The sequence below is a fragment of the Corvus kubaryi genome, unplaced genomic scaffold (assembly GCF_017639235.1).
Source record: "Corvus kubaryi isolate FWS band 111438036 unplaced genomic scaffold, C.kubaryi_AGA036_p1.0 64980, whole genome shotgun sequence".
NCBI classification, from domain to species: domain Eukaryota; kingdom Metazoa; phylum Chordata; class Aves; order Passeriformes; family Corvidae; genus Corvus; species Corvus kubaryi.
In genome coordinates this window covers 11,337-26,622 of record NW_024581661.1, presented here as the reverse complement: position 1 = coordinate 26,622, position 15,286 = coordinate 11,337, and the positions used below count along the sequence as shown (strand labels likewise).

General features: G+C 42.4%; 1 protein-coding gene across 1 annotated transcript in view; it reads right to left on the bottom strand.

The window, feature by feature from the left end:
• The window catches only part of LOC121672812 (neurexin-3-like), a 69,728-nt gene extending 57,119 nt beyond the window's left edge, over positions 1–12,609 (bottom strand). Inside the window, exons 1-2 of the mRNA XM_042045712.1 lie at positions 12,126–12,609; positions 6,723–7,106 (exon numbers count right to left, since the gene is read on the bottom strand). Coding sequence (XP_041901646.1) covers positions 6,723–7,106; positions 12,126–12,594 — 853 coding nt within the window. The 5' untranslated portion in view covers positions 12,595–12,609. The remainder of the gene's footprint in view (positions 1–6,722; positions 7,107–12,125) is intronic.
• Positions 12,610–15,286: the final 2,677 nt, after the last annotated feature.

The following is a 15,286-nucleotide window of genomic DNA, read 5'->3' as shown; positions in this document are numbered from 1 at the left end:
TCGGCAGAGCCCCGGCCATGCGGCTGGAGAAATAAACATCTCTGAAACATCTAGCAAGAATCTGTCTGTCCATATATATTTCCTTTCCACGGGACTCCTGGTTTGGTATATGCGTGTTGCAGGATCCCCACTGCAACATAATGGTGGAGAATTGTGAGCAGAACGATCCCCGATCCCTAAGCGACTGATTTGTGTGAGTAAACCCTGGAAACTTTGGATTCCTCTTCTTGGTTTTGCTTTGCTATTCCATATCTAAACTATGGAGGAACGGTGGGAAGACTCTTGGCTCTCAGGGCCGCATATGGACATTTATCTTAAACTTAAAATGATTCTTGAACAACGATTTGTAAATTTTAGCTTGATTCAAGCTCAAAAAGAACTGAAACACTTCCTGACATGGTTGTTTAAGAACTTTTTCTATGTTTCTTGGGATTTAATTCTTACCATGGGCTTTTGGAAAACCGTTTGGACACAGTTAATACTGGAGTCAAAATATATGCCGATGGAAGAATATTTTCGTGAATATTATTTAATTACCGAGACTGTTGAGCAATGTCAGCTGTGTCCTGGCGAAGGGAAGCCTGGCGCAGGGACCGTGCGGCCCAGGCCACGTGCACCGAGCGCTCTGCGAGCAGCAGCGAGGCAGTTCCCGCGTGCGGGTGGAGCCACGCGAGCCGCAGTGTCGGTGGCGGAGCGAGGAGCGGCGGGAGCGGCGGGACCCGGCGGTGCCCGCCCGGCCCCGCGCAGCGCGTGGTGGAGCGAGCCCTGGGAACGCCCGACCGAGAGGGGCGGCGCGCGGGCGGCAGCTGGCGGCGGTGACGGTGGAACGGAGCCGCGCCCAGCCGAAACACGCACTGGAGCGGAGCGCGGGGGGGTCGTCGCTCGGGGGCCCGGCCGAGATGTGGGTGCAGCGCCCGGCAGCGGCAGCGAAGCTGCGACCAGAGGAGGCGACGCACGGAGAACTGAGCGGCGTGGCCCGGCCCGGCCCGCGCGGCCCCAAATGCGACCCCGGGAAGAGCGCGCAGGCACCAGCAGCCCTGACAATTCCAACACGGGAGTGACCAAAGGAGAGAGCAAAGACGCAGCGAGACAGAAAACAGCAGCCACTCGGAAAAAGGAAAAGATCATAGTAACTAAGACCTTAGGGATAGTAAAATGGTATAATGTTAAGCAAAATTATGGTTTTATAACAAGGTGTGACAACCAGCAAGACATATTCGTGCACAGAACTGCTATTAAAAAGAATAATCCTGAAAAATGCATCCCAAGCTTGGGAGATGGAGAGGTGGTGCACTTCAAAACTGTACTAGGGAGAAAAGGGTTACAAGCATCGCAGGTCACTGGGCCTGATGGTGTTCCTGTAAAAGGCAGTATATATGCAAAAAATCGTAGTCATGTTAGACAGTATCTCTATTGTAAGTCACCCCTACAGTCTCCCTTTCCTAATCCCACCTTTCCCTTTTACCCTATGTCCTATTACCCCCAGTGTATTCCCAATCCGTTTTTTCATCCATGGTTTCCCTCACAAAACCATGCTTTTGCCAATTGTTTCCCCAAAAATCCCTTTCCAATGCCGAGTGGGGGATGAAAAGGGGGAGGGAAGAAGTTAAACCCTCTCCTGCCTCAGTTTCTCCACAAAGCATGCTCAGAGAGTCCTGTCTCCCTTCTGTCAACCCTAAGATGTTCCACAGAATCTGTTTGGACATTTAAAGACTCAGGAGGGTGGCTTGTTTTGTTTTGAAACTGTTCTTGTTATGTTTATCCAGTTGTTTTCATTCTCCTTTTATTAAAATAAAACGGGTGAGGTGTTGGGGTCCCTCCCCCGCCGTGTAGCCCTGGGAGAGGGGCCCTGAGGGCACAGACACGGGGTTTCCCTGCCCCTGCTCAGCCTCGTTCCCATGGGTTGGTTTGTGTTCCCTGCGCGGGCAGAAGGACCCTTGGTCCCGTGATTGAGCAGTTCCTCAGCAGAGCTCCGGCCATGCGGCTGGAGAAATAAACATCTCTGAAACATCTAGCAAGAATCTGTCTGTCCATATATATTTCCTTTCCACGGGACTCCTGGTTTGGTATATGCATGTTGCAGTATCCCCACTGCAACAGTGAACAGTGCTGCAAAGGTACTTGGCAGATAATAAAGTGTGCAGCCCTATGACCAACATCATCATTGTTAACAGCAGATGTGTTACTGCTCACAGTGTACCACAAAATACAGAAAAAGCCTGGCTGGCTCAGGGTGTTAGCTGTCCATCTGTGAGCACACTCAAACAGGAATGACCATGGTTCCAGCCCTTGGGACAAGAACCAGAATGGGATATTTCTGTCTTTCTGCAATAAACACCAGATGCAGCACAGCAAAGAAAATGGCTGGAACAAGCCTTTTCTTTTTTTCCCTTTACTTAGAAAGGACTCAGGCTGTGTCCATCTCTGAGCAATTAACTTTTGAGGTTTAAAAATCTACATCTCAATGTCTTTTATTTCAGTTCTAAATAATCAGGAGTCCCATACCAACCTGCCTTTTTCAATACTATATACCTCTTAAAAAAAATCCAAGCAAACTGCAGTCAAATCATTTAAGTAGGAGCAAATACTAAAAAGTGAGTGATCAACAACATTTGATTCTCGTTGGCCTAAAATTATCTGATTTTCAGTTGTCTTTTGTTTTGTGTCCTTCCTAGGCTCTTGTCCTCTCCAGTTGCTCTCACAGTGCTCTTCAATAGAAGGAAAGGGTGCATAGAGTTTTCAAGATCCACCAAACAGACCTCACGCATCTTTTTGAGCCCAAGGCATTTTCACTGCAGCTACAGAAAGTAGCTAATTTGAATACAACACACATTCCCCTCCCCCTGCTTAGTTAAGGCCAGGGCTTTGGGGTCCTTTTCAGAAAAGGCCAGGGCTTTGGGGTCCTTTTCAGGGTTCTGAGGAGGTACTTTGTAATCACAGCAAAGTAGAACATCATCCTCCACAAGCCAGATACCAGCTCCTACCTCTAACACTGAGTTCGACTACTTAGTAGAGAACCATTATGGAAAGATGACAGAGGATGAGAAGCAAGGATTTAAGAAAATAAATAACAGTGTGTTACCTGGTCATCACACTCTCTGGTGGAAGGTGTGAAATGGGGACTGTATCAAGCTAATTGCCAGCATTTGCTGCTGCCTTTGCTTAGCCTCACAGCCTGGCACTGAGCACTTATGGCCCACAAAAGCACAATATGGTCTTTTCCCTGTCTCACCCCATCTCTTCTATGAAATTTCAATGAGCCAAGGAGAAACTACATTACTACTAGAAACTATGACACTTTCAGACTGCTAACACCTTTGTCTGCTTACATCACTGCCAATACTGAAATAATTATTCGATACTGGAATTTTAAGAATGAATTTGAGGCCTTGGCAGCAGTTCTCTGTTCTGTGCCCTGTCAAACTCCAGTTCCAGCAAGGTTTCTCTATCTGCACAGAAGTCCTGTCTGAGCAGAACACTGTAACCAAAGTCTACATTGCATCCAGTGTAACTGGCTGAATACACAGAGATGTTACTTCACTGACAAGACAAACTCCCACAGGCTTTAGATAGAAGTGACATACTGAATACTGTGTATTTGTATTATTTCACCATGAATAAAAGGAATCCAAACTTCTTTTCTAACTGACAAAAACAATTTCCTTTTTAGTCACTTTTAAATATATTATGTCCTTCATATGGAAAAGTATAAAATTTATGAGAAATACAGCATTATAAATGTAAAAATACTATACCTGGAAGGTGTGAGACAGACTTTATCATCAACAACAAATTAATCATCTGCTTCTCTTCCTAGAGTTGTACGTACGTCCTCCCTATTTTTAGTTCTCTAACTAGATGTTAAGTATGTGCTTTGCTTTGTGAAAAAGAGTGATTTCTTGATAGTCACCAAGCACAGGAGATTCTTTATGCTAGGCTACCCTGCCTCTTAACCCTTTATCATACATCTTGGGTTGCAGGAGTTACACTCCTCTTTTAGGAGGAGAGAAGTGTAAGAACAGAATAAAGTGAGAGGTGGCAGACTGGAAAAGTGGGTCAGTAGCTGTCCCATATTAGAAGATCTAGCCTGCTCCTTCTTTGTTCCTCTCGTTATGCACCAGCCTGGCTGCCCCCGGGTCCTGTCGCAGCTCATCAGTCATTACACAGCAGTGCCACTGTGGCATGGCCGCATCTCTCACTTTGATTCCCTTCCCAGTCTCCATCTCAACCTTTCTCCTTCCAACAGTATTAGGATCACAGACCAGATGCAATCAGGACTTGCAATAATCGTTGGGTGCCAGACCAGGAGAATGAAGAGTATCACTGGTAGCCTGCAATGCTTTTGCTCATGGAGGCAAAATCAGTGGGCACTAATGCAGTTCTCTGACACTTATCAGAGCAGTATGAGGCTGCTATGTAAGACCACATAAATGTACTGGAGTCAAATGCACTTCAATTTGTACAACTTTTTTCAGGTATCCAGTCTCAAATATTTATTCCCTATAAGCTGCTTCTCACATTGCCAAGGAATGTCAGGCATTATAGTCATGTTTTGCCTGACACTGGGACTAAATCAGCAATGGGTCTGTGGTTTCTAATTACAGACAAAATTAGTTTCTCAGGATTAGGATATTTGCATACATCTTTTATGCTGTCCTGAACTGTTTCATCACAGTTTTGTTAACCTTAAATACACTCTGATTCTAAAATATATTTATGACCTCAAGTTCCCATGCTAGACATTAATTCATAAATATATCTTCCTAATTCAGACTGATGCCCATCAGAGCACAGCCAAGTTATGAATCTCAGGCGAGACTTGATATTCATTTCTCCCAAATTAAAATGCTTACATGCCTTTAATCTACTGATTTCTTTTCACTGACAGTAAAAGTAGCAAAAGCTAACACCACAGATATATAAAGGTACATGACATGAACCCTGTTCTTTATGTCACTGTTAGCTTTGGAGTCTCTTCTGAGAGCCAGGTCCAGGAGATGGACATGAGACAGACTCCAAAAAGCCCTGAATCACAGAGCTGGTCACTCCTAATAATAAAGACCAAGGGCAAACACACATGCAATTTTGTGGGGGAACAATGCATTTATGGTAGCGCTTCCTTTTATCATGTTTGTATAAAACCTAATCACACAACAACTGGCCAAAACAATTCCCAAGGGTATGGCTGAGAAAACCTCTACCTGATGTTTTCCAGAATTTTCAAATCCCTTGTAGTCAAAAGAGAGAATGCTGAGCTGACATTGGCACAGCTGATGCCCATGAATCTTACATTTTCACCCATGTTCCCCCAGCACGGATGGCAGTGTTGATGCTTCAGTTGTTTTAAGGCCCACTGGCAATTAACTACTATTGCTGCTTAGGGCAGCAGGCAATGAATTACTGGCTGTGAGCAGTTTTATGAACAATCACAGATCTTGTGCTGTAAAACTAAATCCCATCCATATAGGAAGAATTTTGGTCATTAACAAAAACTTTCTTCAAAGAGGAAAATCCTCTACAGAGTGAATGAATTATAAATCTCAATTCTACCTAATATTTTATGCATTGTACCTAAATTTCATGTTCTTCCTCATAAGTGGCATGTTACTATGATCAATAGTAAAAAATACATAAAGGGGACACTAAATGGGAAAGGAGCTGCTCAAATATCTATAGCAGAAGATCAAAAATATCTGAATTTCCAATTCTAAGACACATGCTATAACCATGGTGCCAAGTGAGGTGATATAAAGAAGGGACTGAAAGCCCTAAGACTCTGTTAATGGTTTACAGTTAATTCTTGGGTGTACTGGGAATGCAGTTTAGCCCAAATGCAGTGCTATGGCCAAATATTAACAGAAACACTGGTTTAAATATAAGAAAACATCCTTTAGGGAGGTGGGGGATTTTGTAACTGATCTTAGCCCTATCTCTTTTTCTGTAAAACCACTCACCTACCTCATTCTGATGGTGGCACCAGCACAATAAGGATAACAACAATTAATAGGAACCACCTATGTTCCTTATATAGTTCAAATATCTTCCATTAGTAAATTCCTTTCCATGTGATCTATAACACATAGAAAATTTGCCTGCCTACACCAGCATCACTTGGGCTTCATATCTCCAATCATATGTGTTTAAATCACAATTCTGGATGAGTACAATTAAGATGCAAAGAATCTCCCACTAATCTCCTACAGATTTGCCTTATCAGAGGTGAACTTGGAGACATGCTGCTTTTAACACTGTCCCTTTAGCTGGCTTTACTCATAAACAGTCATCAAGGAAATTCTACTACACAAAAAAAAAGGAAGCCTAGATAGAACTGGGATTCATTGTCCGTCCCATGCAAGAAAAATCTCCATAACTAAAGCTCACACTTGGTACAGTTTCCAGCAATTTGTTTGAGACTTCTCACATGCAACTGCATTTTCTGCCTCAGGAGACAAACCATACTTAGTCAAAGAAACTCTGAAACCCAAAGAGAAGATCTTCAGAGGGCTTAGGGAGTGAAGTGGCCAAGTAAGCTCATGAAATGAGGGTGGAAAAGACTGGAAGGAAACAATCAGAGAAGAAAGTTCTCCTGGTGTGGGGGCTGGAACTTAGCATTGGGAAGACCAACAAGGACAGGTGAGAATCTTATGGGAACACTGGATTTTGTTCTCGTTCTCATGCACACTTTCAGCTTCGTGTAACTGAAGTCAGAGAACACAACTTACCTCGCTCACAGGTTCTACCCCAGTAGCCGGTGCCGGTGCAGTCACAAATGAAGCGGTTCCAGCCGTCCTTGCAGACCGCATTGTTCTTACACGGGTAGCTGTCGCACTGCTTGGTGCTGAGGCGGGAGCAGGAGGACTTGACTCCTGCGGCGTTCTGTGCCTCTGCCAGCTGCCGGATGTTCTTGCTTCGCCCATCAATGAACAAGTCTCGGATACAGCCGACATAGCCATAGTTCAGCATTGCTGTCCAGAGCTCTGTGGGAAGGATGAGTCCTGCCCGGTTCTCTGGCAGCCCACCAAGGTACATGTCACCTTCCAGATCCAGGATCTCACTCTCCCCACTAGCAGTGAATGGGGTGCGTCGGCTGTTCACTGATATAGTACCTAAATGAGGAAGACAAGGAGACATCAACACTTTCAACTACAGACTCGGTTTAGATCATTTTTTTCCAATAACTGAGTGAGGTTTAAGGTTCAGCACAGGAGAGTGAAGATTCTTCCCTATCCAAATGGAATTCTAACAGTGTCTCTCACACAGATCCCTCTCCTCCTGAACCACAGGTCCTAAGTATTTCCATGCAGTGATTGATCATCATGTGTCTGTATCCCAAATTGCATTATAAAGTCAGAAGCATAGCAATTCAATGGCTAAATCATAACATGTAAAATTTGAGCATTATTACAATGGTATTCATCCAGCAAAGCAAAAACTTACTGAGAACACACAGGAGTTTGATGGCATAAGGACTAGAGAGTAAAAAGAAAAGCAAAAGCATTTTAATTCCCACTATATAGCTCTTTCAGAAAACACTTCATCAGTACCTCCAGACCTGGACCTGGATGAGGGACCAACATAGACATGTTTGTAGGTGACATGGAGAGAATGGTTGATGCATTGGAGGAAGCACTGGGTTACCATTTAGAGAAACCTTTACAAGGTGGAGCAAAGGACTGATAGCAATGTTTGATGCAAATTAAAACTAATAAATACAAAGTCCTACACTTGGGTCAGAAAAGCCTCACACATAAGTACAGGCTAGCAACCAGCTGGCTAAGGAGCAACTCTGCAGAAAAGGACCTGGAGACATGGCAGACAACTTGAACATGAATTGGCACTGTGAACTTGTAGGGGCAAGAGACACAAGCTGCAGAGTAAGGTGTCCTGGTTCCAGCTAGAACAGAGTTAATTCTCTGCAGTAGCTGGGAGGGACATGGCCAGGGGAAGCAAGTGAGCAATGTGATTTGGTGTGTCTCAATGGGACCACTGAATTGGAGAGTACCATTCCTAAGCCACAACATAAGGGAATCTCCAACTCCATAGGAAAGGACATTTTTCACCACAAGAGTGGCCAGACACGGGAACAGAAACCTCAGAGGGGTCTACCGGACTGAAGGCATTCAAAGCACAACTGCACACGACCCTGAAGAAAGCCTAGATTGAACTAGAAATCTTCAGAAGTTTGTCCCAAAGTAAAATATTGTACAGTTTTACACAGAAAGTTTTCTAATTTCCATTTTATTCAGGAAAATTGAGGGAGAGAGAGACAAACTTATCTCTCAAGAACAGTTATTATTAAAACTGTGGTAGCTTCCATATGCTCCAAATAAAATATGGGCATACTGCACTGAGGCCATTCACATATATTTCAAGAAATTGTCCCAGCACATAAAATAATCAGAACATATAATACAGAAATATAATGAGGATATGTAAAACAGGTACAGAAAAGCAAAGTGACTTGTTTACGGTCAGACAGTGCATCCAAAGAAAAACAGGGAACATAATGCACATCTCTCACATTCCAGAGCACTGTACTCTTCTGAAGAACATTCAGCAGTTTCTGTGACGGGGACATCTGCCCACTACACACTCATCTAAAAATCAGCAATTCAATCTCCCTAGCATCATCACATCCAATTGCCTTGTCATTAAAACAGTCTGTCTTCAGAGACACTATCCAAGCTTTAAGATTAAGTCCACATCATTGCATTTTTATCAGATACCTCTACAATAAGGAAGGAGAGCTGATAGGGTTAACTCTAGCTATTGTCTCTGTGAGAAAGTACAGTCATGTACACACACTTTTTCTTCAGTTGTAAGAGGTGTCTTCTTCTGTGTTCTTAGAGAACTGCATATATGATACAGACACAAGGTATTCCATGTGTGTGATGTTCAGTAATAATTAAGGAATAATGTCAGAGGCAGCAGAGTGTCAGAAGCAACAGAGGCATTACAAATTAGAGGCTCAAAGAGAACCACAGTTATTTGATGAATCATTTTGTATAAACAAGCTGGAGCACCACATAAAATAGGGAAAGAGAAGATGTGACAATACACATACTGTCACACAGGCAGCATGTCACAGAACCACGGGAACGCAGCTCCCCTTCCAGCATCTCCACTGCTACTTCTCAAAAGCAGCCTGTAGAGTACATACTACTCTAAAGCTTAGAACCAAAACACTGGAGGGCTGAGCTCTAGACAGCTGCTACTGCGGAGAGAACAAACATGTGCAAATGCCACAAAGGTAAAGAACGCCCCCAAAAGACAAGAAATATTGGATACCATGTTTAGTAAAACCTGGAGAAAGACAGTGAGATGATGAACAGAAATAGGCTAGACAGCAACCTAAACATTCTGAGTGTTTTGTACCCTGCAATAATTCCTGTAAGGAGATGGCACTAGTTTGGATGAACAGCACTTTTAAGACCAAGCTGCTGAGATGGAGAAATTCTGTATTGATCCTAGAAAGGAGCACTCACATAAGCTGACATCCTTTTTTTTAATTTTTTCCCTCCAAATCCCATGTTTGCCACTCTGCTTAGAGTAGATCCAAGCCCATCTTGAGAAATCAGAAGCATCTAAGCATCTCCTCTGCAGTGCCTTAGGTACTCTGTGCTGGACTAAAGAACAAACAGACCAAAACACCCCAGCCACTGAGGGCAGAACTGGCACACCAAACAGTGCACTGATACAACTGTAAACCAAACCTTTCAGTAAGACTTTCAGTGTCTGATCAGGTGGGAAGTCATGCATGTTTTGTAGCTGATGACCAGATGAAAACATTGTCCTATGTAACATGCTCACTGTTACCTGGCTAGAAACTGTGACAGGTTTTGTGAACACTTGGTGGGAGCTTTCCCCAAGGACAGAAAGGTTACAGGACGTTAGGTGTCCATGTCCATGCTGCCAGCTTCTGTCAGAGTAGAAGGACAAAAACAGGTTTTGTTGCTCTGGTGGCCAACATAGACCAAAGCATACACAAGGCCTAAGGGGACTAGAGATGCCACAGGTTACCTGAGCATGACTGCCAAGCTTCCCTGCCTTAGTGCACTGCAACAGTGAATATTTGGATTTTTAAGCTATTTTACTAACATCAGCAGAATCTGAAGTTTCGGACTGTTAGAAAAACGGGAAAAAAGAAGGGGAGAGATGACACCTAATATAGGCCTTGCTGCTTTAGTAAGAAGAATCAGAACTTCTAGGTCACTAGCTCATTAAACTCAAATAGCTGTGTTTAGCCTCCATTAAGTAAATTAATTATTTCAGTTTCTAAATTACAGTCATCCATATTGGGGAAAAAAAAAATCTTCAAGGTGTAACCATTCTCCAGTCCACACATGGAAGAAAAGCCACGGACTAAACAAGAAGAGATCTTGAATTCCTTTCTCACACCTATCCAAAGTGTCACTGGATAAGAGTGACTGATGCTTGCTAAAGGTACGATGGGAAGAAATCAATGCCAATATCCTGGTTTTCTCAGGACACAAGACATCAGTCATTAGGATCATTAACCAAGTATTCATTGTAAGCAGAGAATACACTTAAATAAAAAAAAAAAAAAAGACAAGACATCACACGAACACGTTCTTTCTTGTTGAGAAAACTGTTTCAATTCAAAATCTGTTACCTCTAATCAGTGTCCAGAACACCACAAACCTCCCTGCCAAGCGACAAACAAGTCAGTCCTACAGTGTCATCCATCAGGTAGCAATGCCGTCTGCCACACCCTCCTGTGAACGTGTCCGAATGAACGTGTGTCCCTCCTAGTAGGGTTTTGCAAACATTCTTTGCATAGAGCCTAGTGTCATTTCTGTCTCTTCTGAGCTGCTTCTTCAGGGATGAGACAGCACCCAAGTGAGCAAGCAAAACTGAAGTCAGTACGAAACACAACTAATTGAGTTTATCCCGGGAAGTTAATTAAATTTTAGCAATTTGAAAGAAATCAAAGCTCCATTTATTTATTTATGGCTTCCTTTATAAAATGCTCCTATCGATGTCTTCAGGAGATAGCAATATAACCACACATATTAAGTCCAAGCAGAGCACCATGCCAAATACAAAGAAACTACTCACATCATCAAAGGAAAAACTAGCTTCAGGCAAAGACCTATTCAAACAGTTAGGCTTTGCATGGTATCTCAAAGTCAGCTCTTCTAAAAACTCAGGGGAAGCAAATTCTAGCACTGCTTTCTCTATATTGATGGTATTCAGCAACTGGAAACATAAAAGTAGGGACCTAAAACTATCATCTGGAGATCACCAGACAAATCTCAAATCCACTTGCAAATGCAAGCAAAATTCCTTTTGAAGTGAAGGCCTTGAGATCCCAATGGTTCAGATAAAATTGAAGTACAATTGCTATTCTCTAGATGAAGTTACAGTATTTGAGCATTTTTGTTTTCCCCCACAATTTCAGAGTACATCATGAGTAGGTTAGCTTGATATTCAGCACTGGAAACAATAAAAGTATCTCTTGGCAATTGCATGGTAGTTGTATTTTTAGAAATAAACTAAAACCCGTATTCAAAAATGAGAAACTGCAAAGAAAGAAAAGAAACATCCACTGAACGCTGACTCAGATTTTAAGACTACAATCTGTCATCCAAGAGAGTAAAGAAACCTAATCAAAACTACAGAATACTAAAGGAAACAGAACAGGATGAAAATGTTGATTTGTTGTAATAATTTTGTTATTGGTTGTGCCCGTTACTCTTATTTTTCTCACTACAACATCCCAAATGCAGAAACCCAAAGTAGATCAGTAAGAATTTCTCAAACTGAGAACAATGGTCCTAAGGACCTTAAACCTTACCATGGCCTACAAAGAAGTCATCACTGTAACTATGCATGCAATTGCAAAGATAGGTCCAGAATATCTGAGGATTGTGAATAAAACATTAATAGACTGTGATGTGCTATCCAATGTTCACACTAAACATTTAATGAAAACTTTGCCATTCACATCTTTGCTTTGCTGGATAAACATAACTGGAGTAACACTAAGCTTTCTAAAGGAGGTGACTGATACCTAACAGGTTTTGAATGTTCTGAGAATTAATACATAGCCCTAGGTCTGAATCTGAAATATGAATTTATTTAAGAAAAAGTTATAACTCCACCTGATCTTCCATCTCGTTGAATATCCACATGATACCACTCTCCATCATTGGCTTTCTTCTGGGTGGCCTTGACTTTAATGGTCCCAGAGCCCATGTCCAGCAGCAAGTAGAGGTTTCCATCTAGAAGCTCAACTGCAAAGAAATCTACCTTTGTATTTTTCTGGCTTCTGGTATCTTTCCTCTCCTGAGGCTTGCCATGGGTGAAAAGGATCAGTCCATTGGGTTCAGTGGTTCGGAAATCAAATGAGATGGAGCCCATCCTTTTGGTATTCCATTTAGGCAGGCTAATATAGGCCTCAGGCGTCTCAAAGCTGATGGGATCCAGTGTAGCCACATTTTCACATATGAATTTCACTTCCCCATAGATCTTCATCTTAGTATCACCAATCCGTGCCAAGCGAGACAGCTCCAGACGAATGTCGTTATTCTTATAAACAACCTGCCAGACACAAGGAAAAGTATCATACATCAATCCTGCATACAATACAAATACCCCAATTACTTTCAGCCATGGGAGATAAACTTTTCCCAAAAGGCAGTGGGGAGAAGAAAGGAGACAGCGCGAGTCTGACATCATGACAGAGGGGGTGAGTTGAACCAGGAGAGTGTATAGAAATGACAGCAATGGGTACTTTGCAATGGCTGTAGATCAGATAAGCAGTCAGAAGAGAATATTTAACTGAAGGGCAGTGAGAACAATTAACTCTACCACAGGCCCACTCGGCTGTAAAAGCTTCTGTACATAAAATCCAGTGTGTGTCTGGTATCGTGCTGTTATATTTGCATAAATCCCATACAAAATACATAACAAAGTGTAACCTCCATGTCCATCTCTACTAGCCACAGCAGGGAACTTGGTACCACCACTGTCATTTCTCTATTATTCCTATAAGCCTACTTAGCTACTAGGAGAGAGATGCAAAAGAATTTCAGCAAGTTGCTGTGAACTGCTAGTGATTACCCTGTGGCTCCTAAAGAAAAAAATAACAAAGACTTAAAATTTCTCTGACCAAGAAATCTTAGATCACTATTGACACAAACTTGCCGTGGAGATATCTCTATAGCTTATCCTTGCTTCAAGAAACCAGAAATTTCTGGGCTAACAAATAAAAACCTGTACATTTTCAGTTCCTGAACTCTCACTTTTCTTGGTTAAGGACCAGAACTGTGGGCTCTGTTGTTGCTACATGTATTGAAATTAGCCAAGAGAAGAGTGTCAAGCAGGCAAGCACTCCTGAGCATACTCAGGAGCCCAGACCTCCTACTCTTCTCTTTCTCCCAGGTACAGAATTAATTTCTGGAAAGCAGACTCTTCTCTGCCTGTGCTGTTCTCACAGAGGCAGGAACTAGAGAAGGCACAAAACTGAAATACTTGTAAACTGTACTTCATCTCAGTCACCTTCCATGCCTGCTAAATGCAGAGCTGGAACACATAGCAAGCAAAACCACTTCTGCAACTAGCACAATTTTTATTGAATTCTTGTTCAGTGATACTACTGAAGACTCTGATTTCTTCTAAGGAGTCATTATTCTAAAATACTTTATGTCTGTGTCATATAGCATATACATACACACATTTGATTTCTGCTTTCAAAATCCTATCAGCGTGAGTTGTCAGCAATTTGTTACAAAAATAGAAGGGAATTGAGATATGCATTGCTACTTGTACAATTAGGACAGGAAAGTCAGAGAAATGTGTATGTGGTAAATATTAAAAGGCAAACAAGGGAAAGAATGATGCTTATAAATTAGGTGATTTCAGGATGAAAAAATAAATGAAATCACAATTCAGTACATTCATAGCTAGCAAAAATTTTCCAGCTTTCTCTAAGCATTAAAGGAGAATTTCACTAGTGCAGTCAGCACAGCATCAGATTTTCCGGTTGCAAAGGCAAAACACAGAGAGAAAGGAGAAGCCAGCTGTTAAATCCCATCTGGTGAAATGGCACAAAGCTCTAGTTCCTCCCAGCAGAGGACGGTATTGACCCACAGTAGCTTCTTTTGCTCCAATTCCTAATAATATGCTCTGCCCTCACACAGGCATCAGAAACATCAAGTCTATTAATATCTGCAACAGGGATAAAATACATTTTCAATTTATGGGACCGTAGTAGTTTTATTCTACAGATTAATCATGTCAAATGCTCTCATTAGAGAGACCATACACCTCCTTCCACTGACACAGCAAGGGGGTGCATTAGAGCCTCCTCTCCTGCCAGACAATGAGGTGCACCTCAGTCAGACTTTAGCTCTGAGCACTGCATGAAGTCCTGTCTCTGCTTCTCAAGGAGAAAGAAGAAATAAATAGAGCAACTAAAAGGATGGAAGAGGATGCTTTATGAGGATAGCATGAAAAGGCCAAGCTCATATTTGGAGAGGACTGAGAAAAATATGATTGACGTTTACAGAAGATGGAGAAGGTTAATGTAGAACTGCTCTTTGCCAAACCCAGCAATAACAGAGTTAGAGGCACTTGCTGAAACTTGTATGAAATCAGAATAAAACGGATTTTTAGAAGTACTTATTTACACAAAGGGTAGTGAACTTCTGGAACTTGCTGCCAAGGAAGGTCATGGAAGCAGGGTGCAACATAGATGCAAAAGGAACCAGAAATAAAAATGGACAGCAAATAATCCACAAACTGATACTAAAGGAAAAAGGAAGGAGTGTGTCTTCCAGCAAATGAAAACCAACAGCAGTGGGTGCTGTGGGAATGTAAGGAAATGCGCCACTGATAGCAGCCATGCTCATGTGTTATCTCTAGACAGCACTTGCACCCTCCACTATTGGAGACACTGTACTGGGTGCATGGATTGACCATTCTTCAGGCCCACCAGGGCTTACAACTTTGGTGCAACGTTGAATTTTTGGTTTCACCACAGTATGGAGTTGCTTTGGTGGGCAGGAGAACACCGGGCCTTAATGAGCTATGGTTTTAATGATCCTAAGGTAGGAGAGCTGCCCTTATAGGATACCACTAACAATTGCTCAAGCCAGCATTCCTCTAAACTGTATCTTGACCCAGTCTTTTCATACATGAGGGGAGCAGACAGGTAGCACACTACCCTACATATGATTGATGGGTGGTGCTGGGTTGATTCTAGCCATGACTCAGTGATCTGTTTTCAGCAATCTCTGCGGGTTGCTGGTAGAGGGAATAT